The sequence below is a fragment of the Durio zibethinus genome, chromosome 10, assembly GCF_047325235.1.
Source record: "Durio zibethinus cultivar Kanyao isolate XHJ-2024 chromosome 10, ASM4732523v1, whole genome shotgun sequence".
Taxonomy (NCBI): Eukaryota; Viridiplantae; Streptophyta; class Magnoliopsida; order Malvales; family Malvaceae; genus Durio; species Durio zibethinus.
Window position 1 is genome coordinate 6,925,825 of NC_143171.1, and position 15,834 is coordinate 6,941,658.

General features: G+C 34.1%; 1 protein-coding gene and 1 pseudogene across 1 annotated transcript; both read right to left on the reverse strand.

Annotated features, from left to right (window-relative positions):
• Positions 1 to 217: 217 nt before the first annotated feature.
• LOC111292153 (putative galacturonosyltransferase-like 1 pseudogene) lies at positions 218 to 1,722 on the reverse strand (annotated as a pseudogene).
• A 6,314-nt stretch (positions 1,723 to 8,036) lies between these two features.
• Positions 8,037 to 9,471, reverse strand: LOC111292154 (uncharacterized). The gene is made up of 2 exons (XM_022884395.2): positions 9,315 to 9,471; positions 8,037 to 8,847 (listed from the first exon to the last, which is right to left on the reverse strand). Exon 2 carries the CDS (start codon positions 8,834 to 8,836, stop codon positions 8,168 to 8,170), a length of 669 nt encoding a protein of 222 aa, XP_022740130.1. The 5' UTR covers positions 8,837 to 8,847; positions 9,315 to 9,471; the 3' UTR covers positions 8,037 to 8,167.
• Between the last annotated feature and the right edge of the window lie 6,363 nt (positions 9,472 to 15,834).

A 15,834-nucleotide genomic window follows, 5' to 3' on the forward strand; every position in this document is an offset into this window, starting at 1 on the left:
CACGTGGATGTATTTCAAACCTGTCTCAAATTGTGTAGTAAAATAAGGTACAGATGTACAGTTCAATTAGACCGGACATTGCACCAACATCATAGTTTTCAAAATTTTCATAATCATAATCAATGCCCGGGATTTCTGCATATTATTATCAGAAAAGAAAAAAAGAAGATATATAGATGCAATTATATCAAGCAATTCAACAGACAAAAAGGGGAGATGAACATGGAAATTGAAAATATTTTGATATTGTTTCTCTTCTTTTGTAGCCGTAACTGTGATATATACTGTTCTCAGATACATAGATTTAAAAAAAAAAGGATTGTAAGATTGTTAATAGTCTGCTCTGCTGTATAATCTATGAACACCTCCCCACACTTCTCACCATCTGCAGGAGAAAAGATCTTGATTTTTCGCTCAGATCTCTATTCTCATAAGTCTATGGTTTCATTGAACCTAAAAATCTCAGCCCAGAAAGGGAAAAAAGACACCCCCTCCCCCATGAAAAAGAGAAAGATTTATTTTAGAAAATAATATACCAAAATTCTAAGACTCCATAGCAAAGGGTGTTTGCAGCAAATCATAAGGAGCCCATAAAGCATCCAAAGGACAAGGCCTGTTGGCATCTAGTCGCACCCATGGCTTCCCTTTCCCACTCCAATGTAACAAACTGACAGGACCAGGATGTAAATCTCTACATAATCCTCTGTAATTGTCTCCTCCAAGCCCATGTTGGTTCCATCTATGATCAACAGGCGCTATGTTCCCTGCAAAGACCAGCAAGAACGGTGGCAAGGACCCTAACTCATAGATCCTCATCCTCTTTTGAAGCTCCATCCATTCTATAATCTTTGTAGTGTAATCTCCTTCACGCCATCTTTGCAAGTCTATCACCATTACCCCAGTGTTGAAATAACAAGCTTTGCGCCCAGCAAATGTTAAAGATAATGTAGGGTTTGACCAGAAAGTTGGGGTGAAGTAGGAAGTGAAGTTGGCGTTGCAATACTCAGGTGCAGCTAAAACAGAGTGGTCGCCTAGTGGGGTTGCGGCGAGTTTAGCAATGTCATCTACGAGGACGAGGTCGGAGTCTAAGTAAACGACTCGGTGTAGACATGGAGGGAGGACGTTGGCGAGGTAGTTGCGGGCGTAGTTGAGAGGGCAGTCGAGTGCTGAGCGGATGGAAGTGGAAATAAGGCCCGACACAGCGGAGGAGTCGTAAGGGTAAATTTGGAATTTGAGGGAAGGAAAAGAGCGGGAGATTATGCGGCGGAGGTGATGGTTGTTGGTGGTGGCAGAGGCAATGAAGTGGAAGAGGATGTTTTGAGGGCAAGAAGAGTGCTGGAGGGCGGATAAAATGGCGGCCATTGAGCCACGTAAGTAGGCGACGTCAAGGGTCATTGCCACATGAACAGCTTCATCAGAGCACATTTCATTAATGCCACTTGTTTCAATGGAAGGGCAGGTTGGAGAGTTATAAAATTGTGGAGCTTCTTTGAATCTTTGATAACCAGTGCTAGTAATAGCGGCGGCACGGGTAGCATTGGTGGCCGAGATGAGGAGGAATAGGAAGAGGAGGTGGTGGTGGTGTCGGTGGAGATGATCCTGTGGTGAAATTAATGCAAGTTGAGGCATTTCTTCTAGATGGGAAAGGATGCGGATGTAGAACTTAGAAAGATTGTGGCTTTTAAACTTTTAGATTGGGGCCGGGGAGGGTACACCTATTTGAATTCTACACCCTTTGTCTTTGAGCCCATGTTGGCCGAAAAAGGTTTTTCAACCAATTTCAAGTCTTCGGATTCACATTTCTTTCTTGCATTTTTAAATTTACTCTCTCATTCATCTTAATTGACATTATAAAATGGAATAAAGTTCACTTGCAATTTTTTTTATTATAATTTTGCAATTAATAAATTTAAAAAAATTTTATATAAAAAATGTACTACTTAAAAATATAGGCTATACTTAATTTTTTTTATAAATTTTGCACAATATTAAATTATAATTAATTAATTACACTACAATAATTATATATGATATATTTTAAAAAATTAATAGTGTGTAATTGGTATTCTAATGGGTGTAATTAGTTTTAAATATGCTAACAAATGAAATCTTTGCAAGATAAAATAAAATAAAAGCCACATCATCCCCTACACGTAATTGGAAGGTGAGTTGAGAGTTGAGACCAACAAAAAAATGCCACGTAGCTGCAATATGTGGGCCCATAAAGTGCCACCTAAGCAAGACATAGTTACCAAACAGAAAAATTGGATCCTGGCTTGCCCCTTGGTAGAAAGTTTATTTTGAATTAACAAGAGATAGGGACATGGAAACAAGAAATTGGTGGAGAGTGCTTCTCTTAACTACACATTTGCCCTCATCTCTCTCCTTATCTAACTTTTGATTGTGTGACCAACTTATGACCTTGTTCTTGTTGCTTAGATGAAAAAGAAAGGATTACGTTAATGAATATTTATATATAGACATTGGTTAATAATAATTAAAATATTAATTCCTTTAAATTTATATTTAATGTATTGTTAATGAGATTTTGGTTTAATGATAATGAATAAACCTTAAAATTTTGAGGTTTTAACTTCAAGTTCCACTATATAAAAAATTTGATTGTCTAGTTATGTTTTAATTTATTAATTGATTACTTGGTTATACATTATATATAAATGTAATAGTTGATTATAATTATAACTTCTCTTGTATTTGTTATTTCATAAAGTAGAAGATTACAAATCAATTACTATTTTAAAAAATCAAATTTAATGCATTAGTTTCATTAAATTTTTTTTTAAAAAAACACACATTAATTACAAATTTTTTCTTAAATATTAGATCAATCCATGCATCTAAACACCCCTAACATTTCCCAAAGAAAAATCTCATGTAGTTTTCTTATTTTGAGAAAAGAAATGCAATTTGGCCATAGATTTTGGTCCACCATCTTCCATAATAATTTTCTTATATAATAGTATATAATATAAAAAAAAATCATAGCTTGTCATATGGTCAAAGATCCAAGCAAACTCTTTCTAAGTTTTCATTAATTTCATCTTTCTCTTATACCCCAAAATAGCCAACAAGCCCTTCTATTTTCCTCTTTGCTTCTTATCCAAATCCAACTATATATGACATATTAAGCTTGTGTACGTATGAATATAGTTGCGAAAAGCTATAAATTTTTTTTTACAAACGAGGCCGTATGGAGATAAGGAATAAATTTACTCTTTTGCTTATGTGAGCAATCTTAGTTAACTTTTAATCTTTCAATTGAAGCAATTTTACCATTATACTTTTATTTTGGAGCAAATTTATTAATGTACTTCTAATTTTAGAGCAAACTTGGTCAAAATATAATGGTTGAGAAATATTTTGTAAAATATTTTATTAAAAACTATTTTATAATTCAAAAAATATCTTTAAAATAACATGATAGAGAAAAAGTGTACGGTCTACTAAAAAAAATATGATGTGTGGTACTATATTTAGTAAAAAAATGTCATGATGAAAGAAGAAAAAAATAAAATAAAAAATGGATTATGTAGCATTATATTTTGTTAAAAATGTCATGATAAAAGAAAAAAAATTAATAATAAAAAGAAAATTTCGTATTTTAGTTTCATGATTGCTTTTTCCCTACCAAATAATTTTTAAAATTATTTTATATACTGTGAAACAGTTTCTAATAAAAATTTTACTGAATATTCTTTAATTATCTTAAAATTTGAAGTATAATGGGAAATTTGCTTCAAAATTAGTTGAAAATTTGGTGATATATTTTGAAATGCTCACATAAATACAGTGATAAATTTACATCTATTCCAGAAATAATTATATGAGTTCAAAAGCAACTTATTCATGATCATTTATAGCAATTAGCTCAAACATTCAATTCATCAGGACATTTTTTCACTCTCTCATCAATATGTTCAAATATATATAAATTACTATGGAATAAAAGATGAATTTATCAACATTGCTTGAAGAATAATTGATGCATTAGTTGGTGATACTCAACTTATAGATCACCATATATCTCAAAGAGAGAATTGCTCATTTTTCATGGGAAAGGGACACAATTTTTATATATCAATTTGGATTTCAATTTCGTTATGAATTTAACACTTACCGGGTTAAGAATGGTTGAGATATCATTTACTTGCATAAATGAGGTTTCTCAAATTACAAATTGACTTAGCTAATGAAAACTTGAAACTAGGGTACTCCAAAATAGGAATTTAATTAAAATATAATTTCTTCGGAGCTTAATTTCTAACAAACCAAAATTTAAAAAAAAAAAAGAAGTGGATGTTTATGTTAACATGAAGAAATCAAAAGAAGGAAAAGAAATGGAAAAAGAGAGGAAACATGCATATGTGAACCCTCAAGTAAGTTATTTGCCCTTATCAACAGAAATGTTGGGAAATGCATGCTTTCCCTTTCTCATTATTGGAGTTTCATTGAAGCAAAAAAAGTTTTAAACCAAACATGCATGCATGTGCTGCACGTGACAAACTCTCTCCCAGCCTTCTCATTAGTGTTCCCTTTTTATTTTCTTTCCCCTTCTAATTTCTTCTTTGCTAGAAAAAGTTGAACCCCATGCAACACTTTTCAAGTGATCGGCAATTTTCTGCTGTGTCGGCACTACTGGCTATCACAACTTAGTTTTGAAAATTAAGTTTTATCAGTAACGTCATATGAGAATTCGAATCCTGTTTTTTTCTTTTTCAAACTTTTTTTCACTATGGATTGACAAAATATATTCTGTGTTGATAACCAGGGCCACACGGTTTGTCACCGACAAACAGCAGATGATGGGTGAAGAGAGATAGAAAAGAAGTAAAAAGAGTCGGCTTCAATCGGTAATCCCAATAGTCTCTATTCTCAAGCTAGCATTGTCTGTTTGCTATATATTGACATTACAATTTTCATATACGCGGCATCTAAGTCGAATATTTCGTAGAGGTTTAGATTTTTTATTATATATATTTTTATATCTTTTGCTACCCTTTTCAATGTAGTAATAAAATAACATCAAGTGCGAAGCCTTTTATAAACAAAACATAGGTTTTTTTTTCTTTTTTGGCCATGAGAAACAAAATAAAGTTCAAGTTCTACAATTTTTATATAGTTTTCAACATTATTTAGACCTTTTAGCTAGTGAATACCATAAAAAGTTCATGATGTTAGCAATTTGATTATGAGAAGTATTCGGGTTAAAACAAAAGAGTACTATTGAAAGGTAGGATCAATGATTAAAAATCAGATCGGATTGACGATGAAATCGATGGAATCAAGAATCGAAAGTTCAATAAAACAGAATTAAGTTTTAATGACCATGTCAAGAATCGGTTGAATCGGATTAAACCGATAATTGAAACGGTTTTAGAAAGTGGTGGGATTTTATTGGACCGATGAATTAAAGTTATATCTCTGCCCTTACCGCCCGCCTGCATGCTGAATAAATTCATATTACTTTGACAAGACAAGTCCGCCAATGTACAGTCCATTTAAGTGACTTTCCATTCAAGAACTAGTTTTTTTTTTTTGGGGGGGGGGGGTAGGCATTCAAGAACTAGTTGCAGTTAGGCATAAATGCAGCATAATAAATTTGGTTAGGGCCCCTTGAATCATATATATCAGAATATATCCGTACAATTTAAAGATACAGACAGATACGAAACTACAAGTCAAAGAAAAGACTCGAATTTAACCACACAGTGTAGCAGAAGACATGGAGATCGGCAGCCCCCAAGAATTAATTCAAAATTCCCCGGTCCTTGCGACTGATTTTGACACGGTTTGGAATACGAAATTTCTACGAATATCGATCCAATGTGAACCAGCTGACTAGTTTTGTCAAATACTGTGACAGAACTCAGTCTTTTAAGCTTGATTAAAAGAAAAGAAAAGAAAAGAAAAGATCAATTAAAATTGCAAAGAAAGGCACCTAAAAGCAAAACTTTTACGCAATTTGATGGTTCAGATTCAAAATAATTAGAGAGTACGGCCGCTTTAATAGGTATATTTTTTACAGGTAAACTGAAAAAAAAAAGTGACATTTTATCGGCCGCAAAAGTGACACTTTTCTGAATATTATCATGGTGATAAAATGAAGTCCAACTGATTAAAGTCGGATTCGGGCACAAGGCTGCTTTAATGCTTTGCATTTTATCACTAAACTTGTGCTATGCTGCAATGTTCTATAAAAACCGAATCGCAAGTTGAACCCATGGAAGCTCAAAGATTAATCTCCGATAGAAAAGAAACTAAGAAATGTTTTTCCAGCAGGCTGCCTTTGACGTGTAGGCTGAGGTTGAAAACTTATGGTCCATGAGAAAATAACCCTTGACAAGGGCAACAGACCCCTTAACCATCGTGTGATCGGAGGCAGTACTTTTCTGTATCAATAGTGCGGGATCAAGCGTTAGACTGAAGCTGTTTTGTTAGGAGCTTCTCAACGACGACAATAGAAATCTAGAAAGTGAATTCTAAGCAGTAATTCCTAGTGCAAGGAGTAATCTTTTGATTTCAAAGGACCAACTTTAATAGGATTTCATTTTCTCCATTCCTGAGAGATAACAATAAATATGTTCCAGAAATTCTTATTACCAAGGCCATTTTTCGATGAACGAATCAACTGAGCTATTACGTATTTCCCTGCCCTACCATGTGGAAACGTGCATGCTATAACATCAGAACCATCAATGATTCAACAAAATTGTGGCTGAAAAGAAACTCCATATTTCAATATTAGTTACTTGTTTGAACGCGAGCGCTTATCATATTTCTCGAGTATTAGAATTGGATAGCACCAAAGTATAAGGGGAGACACCTAGCTTTGAAGAACATGGAACTTTTGCAGACAGATATACAAGCACTTCGGACAGCGCAAAAATACCACACAACTTTGAAACATTTTTGGGCTGGCATTGCTAGCAGCAATAATGTTCACTATCGTTCAATTTGTTTTTAAAGGCACTCCAATTCGAGTCTATTGCTCGATATTGGTCCATAAACCAACGTCCCCTTCCTTTAAAAGTAAAAAACTAGAGGTTTCAGTGCCAGACGCAAACTCATGTTCAATATGGTTATCTGATGAATCCAGGATGTCCAATAATTGGCTAATCGGAGGCATGTATCCATGTTCAACACCTATTGTGTCCAACCAAAGATGTCCAACAATTGGATTGCCCAAAAGAAAAATACCAAGTAAAATTTAGCTGTTCCTTTTAATGATTCTAACATGATTCACACCAAATGACAATTTAAGAATGTCTCAACATTTGATCTGATATACCGCCTGATCATGTTTGACTTTATAATGATCTATAAGACTTCGGTTAAACGAATTCCAAAACCTTAAACTAGCTATTAATAAATAGATCCACTGATGTTGAGGAAGTTTCTATTATCAAAAAGGTATGTTGGAGAAGGTGAAGCCATACAAGGACAACAAAAAAAAAAAAGAAAAAATCGTCAGTGCAACACCATATGTGGACTATAGCCAAAGGAGATATAATTTGCGAACCTTAAAAGGTGCCAAGATAAAAAATGTCATTCTCCCCACCATTGACAACAACATTCTCAGGAATGTCACCTGATTCAAACTCGGTTATTGGACAAGATGATACACTTTAGCATACGACTTACTAGAACATTTCATTTTCACATATAGAGGAAGAAGAACCAGTTTTCCATGCCACAGTATAATAGGCTATGCACAACCACTTCTTCAACTGCTAGTTTTTCATTTCATTTTCACTTATAGAGGAAGAACAACTAGTTTTCCATGCCACAAAGTATAATAGGCTATCTACAATCACTTCTTCAACTACTAGTTGTGATTATATTCTACCAACCAGCTACATATGGAACAGCCAAGCAGCCAATCGACACAATGTCTCCATGTATGTATATATATATATATATATATATATATATATATATATATATAACCTTCACTTGTTTTATTTTGGAAAGAGAAATTAACACTGGTGTAAGTTGTTGCAGATGCTGATGCTAAATGGAACAAAAATAACAAAGTATCATATAGACGACTTTTTCTCAAGCCAAAACATAATTGCCAATGCAGCTAACATTTACACAGAGACAGACACTAAACAACCGGCACTGAGGGCTTAACTGGCAAACTATTTCACCAACAAAGCAGAGCAAGAACCACAAAGACCCCAATCAACAAAAGAAGATTTTTCAAAACATTGTCTGCCTGCTGTCCCCGAGTAGTTGGCTGGGGAAACCCTTGAGCATGACCAACATGAACTGTATTGAAACCATGAGGAAATCCAGAGGTTGTTCCATACACAGTGGCATCTGGAAATCCATGAGACTGAATATTAAACAAGGATGGCAATAGGCCTCCAAAACCCATTGTGAAGTTACCAATCCTTGCAGTGGCCATTGGAACAAACCCCCCCATCGATCCAAACCCGTAATTGGCAAACTGATTTCTTTCTGGGGGAGGAGGAGGAGCAGTTGCCGGTCTTTGCCCTGCTGGACGATTTGGGATTTCTATGCCCGGATATGATTTTGAACGTGGATCAGTCTGATTTTTACCCCTGCCATAAAGAGGAACGAGTTTTTCCTCTTCTATGAGGGCCTTGCAAACCGGGCATTCTTGACAATGCGAGTGATGGTGCAACCATCTGTATAGGCATGGCCAACAGAAGAGATGACCACAAAGAGTGATGATCGGGTCTTGAGCTAATTCGAAGCAGATATTGCATTCGAAATCACCAGCATCACTACCCGAGCAAGAAGGACTTGGGGGCGGTATGCTTGTTGATTCCCCAAAACCACTGGTCATTCTCTATATACCTAACATAAAAAATCAACAGAATCATAAATAAATAAATATATAATCATTTGGGAAATACACAATTAAAAAGGCAAAATGAGAAATCTAAAAATTCAAGTTATGGAATCAAAATCACCACTTTCAATCAACCAAATAAGCTAACTTCAAAACCCAATTCCCAGTTTTTTTTTTTCAAAAAACACTAGGAAATTTGAGATGCAACTAACCATATAACGATAAAAGTCCTAAAAATCGAATCTTTCTGAATATTTCATCAAATTATCCCGCAAACGGCATTAATCAAAAACCAATCCCAACAATTTTATTAGTCTAAAAAAAGAAATCTCAAATCTAAATCAGAAAATAAATCAAATAACAATCAATTCAAAACTCAGGAAAAAAATGTAAAAACAAGATCGCATATATTATAAATATAATCAACAAAATATCAAAATTAAGATCCAAGAATTGGGTTAAAAGAACTAACCTGAGAATTGAAAGAATGAAATGGATCAGTTTTTTTTTTTTTTTTGTTAATTGTTTGGGAAGGGTTGAGTCAAAGGAGATAGCAATTGATGGGAAGTTAGCAACTCGGGAAAGATTCGAGGGTTTTCCACATTTTCCTTGTTTTTTATTCTAAAGCCGAAGGAATTGAAGATTATTTGTTTATTATTTATATTTTAAGAAATGAAAAAGAAAATCAGTTACTGGGACAGTGGGGACACGTTGTATGTCTCATACTTTTCGCTTGGTTTTGGAATTACCTAAGCATTGAGAAAGTAAGGTACGTTTGCGTTTTGAATAAGTCATAAACAATTATCGCTTTATATTTAAAATTTATCAAAATATTACGTAGAGATCATATTTATAAGTGATAAATTTTTATATAATTTTTAATTAAAATTAATATTATACATATAGGCTAATACTTATCAATTTTGAGCAAAAGTGATATATTTGGATTAATGTATCGATTTGTTTTCCGTGTTTATTCATATTGATTGCTTTAAATTGTACAAATTATATCAATTAATAAAAAAATATTTTTTGAATTTTTTAATATTTTTATTTGTTTTATTTTTAATTAATTCTTAATGCTTTTTTTCATGATATTTTTATATTTTTATAATTTTATCTAAAATAATATATATTTCAAATTATGTTTTTATAATATTTTTATATTTATTTAATTTGAGGTTTGAAATTTTTGGATTTTAAATTTGAATATAAACTTATAAGTGTGTAATTGAGATGTATTGGTACATGTACATGTATTTTATTGGTAAAGTATTAGGTAATGTCGGTAAACTCAAAACGATATGCTAAAATAAACATACTGTTATGCCTACAAAAACACTATTGACATCTTTAATTGTGATAAGATCATTATAATATTATAATAAAAAAATATTGTTAATTAGATGAAAATAGAAAAATAATTAGAAAAAAATTTTAAAAAATTTTGTGAGTTAGTATTTGATTGGAAGAAATAGATTGAATTTTTTAAAAAGACTTGAGTAGATTTGACACTACTTTTGCCAATAAAATTATTTGCCTGTGAGGGTGATTAAAAAAGGGAAAAGGAATAGAAAAACACCCAACCCAATAATTAAAATAATATTCGTTGGAATATTGCAAAGTAAGTTAGAATTAGCAAACGCTGGGGAGTCTTCCGAGAGCTATACTCTGTAGAAGTAAGTCAGTCTTGTAAGTGCAAGTGGGTAGATCTCAAGGCAGCTTGAAGGTTGATCTTTGAGGTTTAGTCGGTTTACAATAGAAGGAAAGAGAGTCAGCACATTTACTATGAGTACAGCAGAGGATCTAGACTATTTCTGGCAGAACCTACCTCTAACAGAAGAAGAAAGGGAGGGGGTTGAAACAACTATGGTTGAAACAAGAAACAAGGCAGAATGAACGGAGGCATGGATGGTTACTAAATTGCTTACACAATGATCGTTCAACAAAGAGGCAATGAAAACAACGTTGAAGCTGATATGGAGGATTGCAAGGGATGTGGATATAGCAGATCTGGAAGACAATTTATTCCTGTTTAAAATCTCCTTAATGGCGGACAAAATGAGAGTTATGGAAGGATCTCCATGGAGTTTTGACAAACAGTTAATTTTATGTAGTAACTACAAGGGGGAGCTAAAACCTGAAGACTATGTTTTCTCACAAGCACTATTCCAAATTAGTGTTAATGGCCTGCCTGTTGGTATGAGAAATTAAGAGACAACAAGGAGTATCGGCAACAAAATAGGTACTTTAACAATGATGGATTAAGCCTGGAGAATGGAGTTTGGGCAAGATTTCTGAGAATTAGGGTGGAAGTGAATATAACCAAGCCATTAAATACGGGGCTAGGAACGAATGAGGCATGGGGCAGTCTCAGCTACAAGAGATTACCTAGCTTCTACTACATATATGGGAGCACGTTGACGATGACTGCGAGAAAGGAGGATAAGAAGAGGGCAATGCAAAACTGATGGCTTAGCAATATGGAAGTTGGCTCAGAGCCTCACCGGTGAAGAATAGACAAACAGCATAAGAGAGAAGACCAATAAGGAACGGACAAGGCATGAGAGAGGGTGATCGGGCTAGTGGTAGTACGGTCACGATGGCGACAGCCGGCGAAGGGGTGGCTCGGAGGCCAAATATGGCAGGAATTAGTGATAATCATAAAACGCATGATTTGCGAGATAGATCGGTTATAAGATCTGGATTTTGTAAAGGAAATCTTGCAAAACAACGTAACAGGTGGAGCCAACCAATGATGGCATCAAAGCATGTAGATCCAGCTGGTGAATTGGGCTTAGGAAACAGACCAATTGGGGAAGAATTAAATTTAAGGGCTATAGGAGTATAGGACTCTGGTATATAGGGGAGCCCAAAAGAAATGGGCCATAGAGATAGGAAGGGAGACATAAATCCCATAGGTCTTGTACTCACAAAAGCCCACCCATTTCAACAGGATTTTAAAAAAATGCATAAAAAAAAACATAGCGTGAAAAGAGTATAGAAAAAATAGAGAGGGAATTGGATTATGGGATTACTATGAGTGGGATCGAGAAAGTATAGTAGATGGCACATATAAATATAGTAGCAAATAGAAAGTGTTCAGTTAGGTCGAATAAACTCACATCGATTAAAATATCTTAGCTCCGTCAAAATGACTCATTTTGGCTAAAATAGCTCACCTTGATTAAAAAAATCATCTTGATTAATTATTTTCATAAAAGCTTAACTAAGTTACATCGATCAAAAGAACTTAGTTTGGCCAAAAGAGCTTAGCTAGGTCGAAAGAGCTCATCTCGACCATTTTAGTCAAATAGCTTATCTTAGTAAATTGCAAACATAAAGGCTTAATTGGGCTACCTTAGCCAAAGTGATCAACTTGGCTACAATAGCTCAATTCAGCTACAATAGCTCAATTCAACCACAAGAGCCCAACTTAACCAAAAGAGCTAATCTCGATCACATCGATCAAAAAGCTCATCTTGGTGAATTATCTCCATAAAGGTTTAGTTGGGCTACCTCAGTTAAAAGAACTCAGCTCTACCAAAAGAGCTTATCTCGATCAAAAAGCTCATCTTGGTGAATTGTTTTCATAAAAGCTTAGTTAGGCCATCTCGACTAAAAGAGTTCAACTTGGTCAAAAAAACTCAACTCTATAAAAAAAAAGCTCATCTTGGCAAAAGAGCTTACATTGATCAAAGAGCTCATTTCGATAAATTACCTTCACAAAGGCTTAAATCGACCACTTCTATTAAAAAGCTTAACTTTACCAAAAGAGTTCACCTTGATAAAAAAAAAAGCTTACATTGGCCAAAGAACTCATATTGAAAAATTGCCTTTATAAAGGCTTAACTAGACCCCCTCAGCCAAAATAGCTCAACTCTACCAAAAGAACTTATCTCAACCAAAAAAGCTTACCTCGATCAAAAAGCTCATCTCAGTAAATTACCTTCATAAAAGCTTAGCGTGGCTACTTCAGCTAAAGAGCTTATCTCGGTCATTTTGGCCAAAAAATTCATCTTGATAAATTACCTTAATAAAAGCTTAGCTGGATCATTTCGGTAAAAAAAGCTCACCTCAACCGAAAGAGCTTACCTCGATCAATGAGCTCACTTTGGTCAAAAGAGCTTAGGGCAGTTCGATTAAATTTCTTAAATAAAGTATTAACTCCACCAAATTTCTTTCATAAAGGGTTAGTTTAATTAAAAGAACTTAGCTCAGTCAAATTTTATTAATAAAATATTTATTTTGCTAGCTTAATAAAAAATACTCAGCTCAACCAAAAGAGATTAGCTCAGCTAAAATAAATTAGCTTAGTCAAAAGAGCTCGACCTAATCAAATTTCATTGATAAAATAACAGTTTTGCTATATTTTCTTAGCAAAGGATTAGCTCAATCAAAGAGCTTAAATTGACTAAAAAATTTCAGTTTGATCTAATTGCTTAGCTTAGTAAAAAAACTCATTATAACAAAAGTTGCCTTCAAAAGAGCTCACCTTGATAAATTTTTTTTCAATAAAGCTTCACTTAGCAAATTTATCTTTATAAGAGTTCAGATTCACCAAATTCACCTCGATAAAAATTATCTCGGCATAAATTCATCTCGATAAAAATCACTTTGGCACATATTCACCTCGTTGTAAATCACCTTGGCACAAATTCACTTTAGTATAAATTTTTTCAACACAAATGAATTAAGAATCTTATTATAAAATCTATCAAGTATCACATCGATTATTAGGTAACTAACTTAGACAATGTAAATACCTTCATATCTACCGTCTATTAACCTTGACCAAAATTAAATAATTAGTAAACAAAGTCAAACAACTATTAAGATACCAACAATCATCCATGTTTGATAAATCATAAAATGATATCTCATCATGTCGGTATCTTAAACCATCTGTGTCATTAAAAGGTTAGACGACAAAATCAATATTCAAAGTCTAAACTCGAATATATCTTTGAATTTCAACAAACTGACTAAATCCAAAGTAGATCGAACATTTTGGCTCATCCTTCATCTGACTCTTCAAACTATTTTTTGGGGAAACATAATGTTGGGAGCATTTTTTGGTCATAAGGGTATAATTTTCTTTTACCCTAAAAGAGTAACTCACAATTAGACTAGGGGCATTTTGGTCATTTAGTTTGAGATAACTTGTATAAATACTTCCACTCCCTCTAAGTAAAAGAAGGCCAATTCTTATTCAAACTTTCTTATACTTTCCTTAGAGCTTTTCTCTTCAACTTTTTCATTTTTATCAAAAAGCTTATCTTCGAGCTCTTCCCCTCAATCCAAACTTAGCACAAACAAATTTAGGGTGAATAGAGGGAGAAAAGGAAGAATATTTAGTTGTTGATAAAAAATAATAAAAGCATCTATGTACCGAATAAAATTTAGATGAGTTGAGTGATAGTCAAATTGTGATAATTAAAAATTGAAATGAATAAAAGATGAAATGGAAACTTTAGACCGGCCATGAGCAAATCCCAATATACGTAAAACTGATATGGCTCCAGTCTATCAGTGACTTGGTCTAAGGAGTTCAACGTTGTTATATTATACCCTTTTTTGGAAAAAAAAATGGTACCCAGAGCACGAACATGATTGCCAAGCACATGTTAAGATAGTCTTCTGGATTTGCCGTGCCCTTTAACTCGCTCATGACATCTTTAGGGATCACGCAGAGGTCACACGAAGAATATACAAGAATATCAGTAAGCTCGTCTTGCACCACAAGACTCTCTTTTTTGTCATCACTTTCTCTAGTCGAGGTGCTTCTTTTTTTTTATTCCTTTTTGGAATTTCCCTTGTCAGAAGAATTTGACTTTTGGGTAAAAGACAGATCCTAAGAGAGAGTAGTGGATAAAAGCAGCTCGAGCTTAGAGAAAGAAAGATGAGGTGGAAACCTTTCAGGAAAGGATGAGATGTCTAAAAAAATTGATTAAGAGAAGAGAGTAAAAGTAACAGAAGGTGGATGAGATCAAACCCCAAAAGGGAAAATGATCAAAGAGGAAGGATGGTCAGCCATAGAAGATGGATCGACTTGAGAGACGAAAAAAGCGAGTGGATGTTAAGGATTAAAGCCAATCTAAGCACATAGCTTTTTCATGCTCAAAACTCATTCGCCTTTTGCCTGAGCATTCTCTTCATTGTGTTGTTCCCTTTCCTCAGACATTAGGTCGAACTAATAAGTCGTCTTTGCATAGTTATGGCCCTCAATAAGAGAGGAGATCAAGTCATCATCTTGTTGCCCTCGCTAACCTCACCTTGGCTATACTCTATAACTCTCAACCTCTTCAAAACTCATATTAAAGGACATGGTTGGAAATACGTACCGAAGTGGGTGTGGAAAAAACTTTGAAGGCTAGAAAGTTGTTGAGATCAACAATTGTAGGTAGGATTAAGAGCAAAGAAAAAAATGTGAAAAATTAAAGCCCTACTAGCCTTTATATAAATGTGTTGTAGATTAGATAGACGACACATTTCGCGTCATGTGTTAGAGCATGGGTGAGAAAATGTTTTTTTGACTTTTCACTTTAAATTTTCTTGCTTAAACTACCTCTCACCTCATTTAATGATGTTGGATCAGCCTAACTAGATAAACCTCAGGTTAGACCATTTAAACCAGATAACCATCAAGGGTAAACTGAGCGCCTGGTTCACCTCTAAGGTCTAAAATAAAGGCTCAAATCTAAATTTTTGAAAGAAAATATAAGTCTCACCACGACCAGACGAACTCGAACACTAATATCGTATCACCTCAGACAATTATTACCTTGGCAACATTTAAACTGATTATACACTCAATCCAGAACACACGCTCGAAATTAGATAACCATCAAGTCAGATCGTGGGTCAAAGCTAGTCGTCGTCCAAAATTGACCTCCTTCTACAACATCGACCTTCAACAAATCAAGCTGCCAATCTGTTCTTTTAGCTAAAATGTCCTACACCAGATATATTGGTAATAAACTTAGTGATTT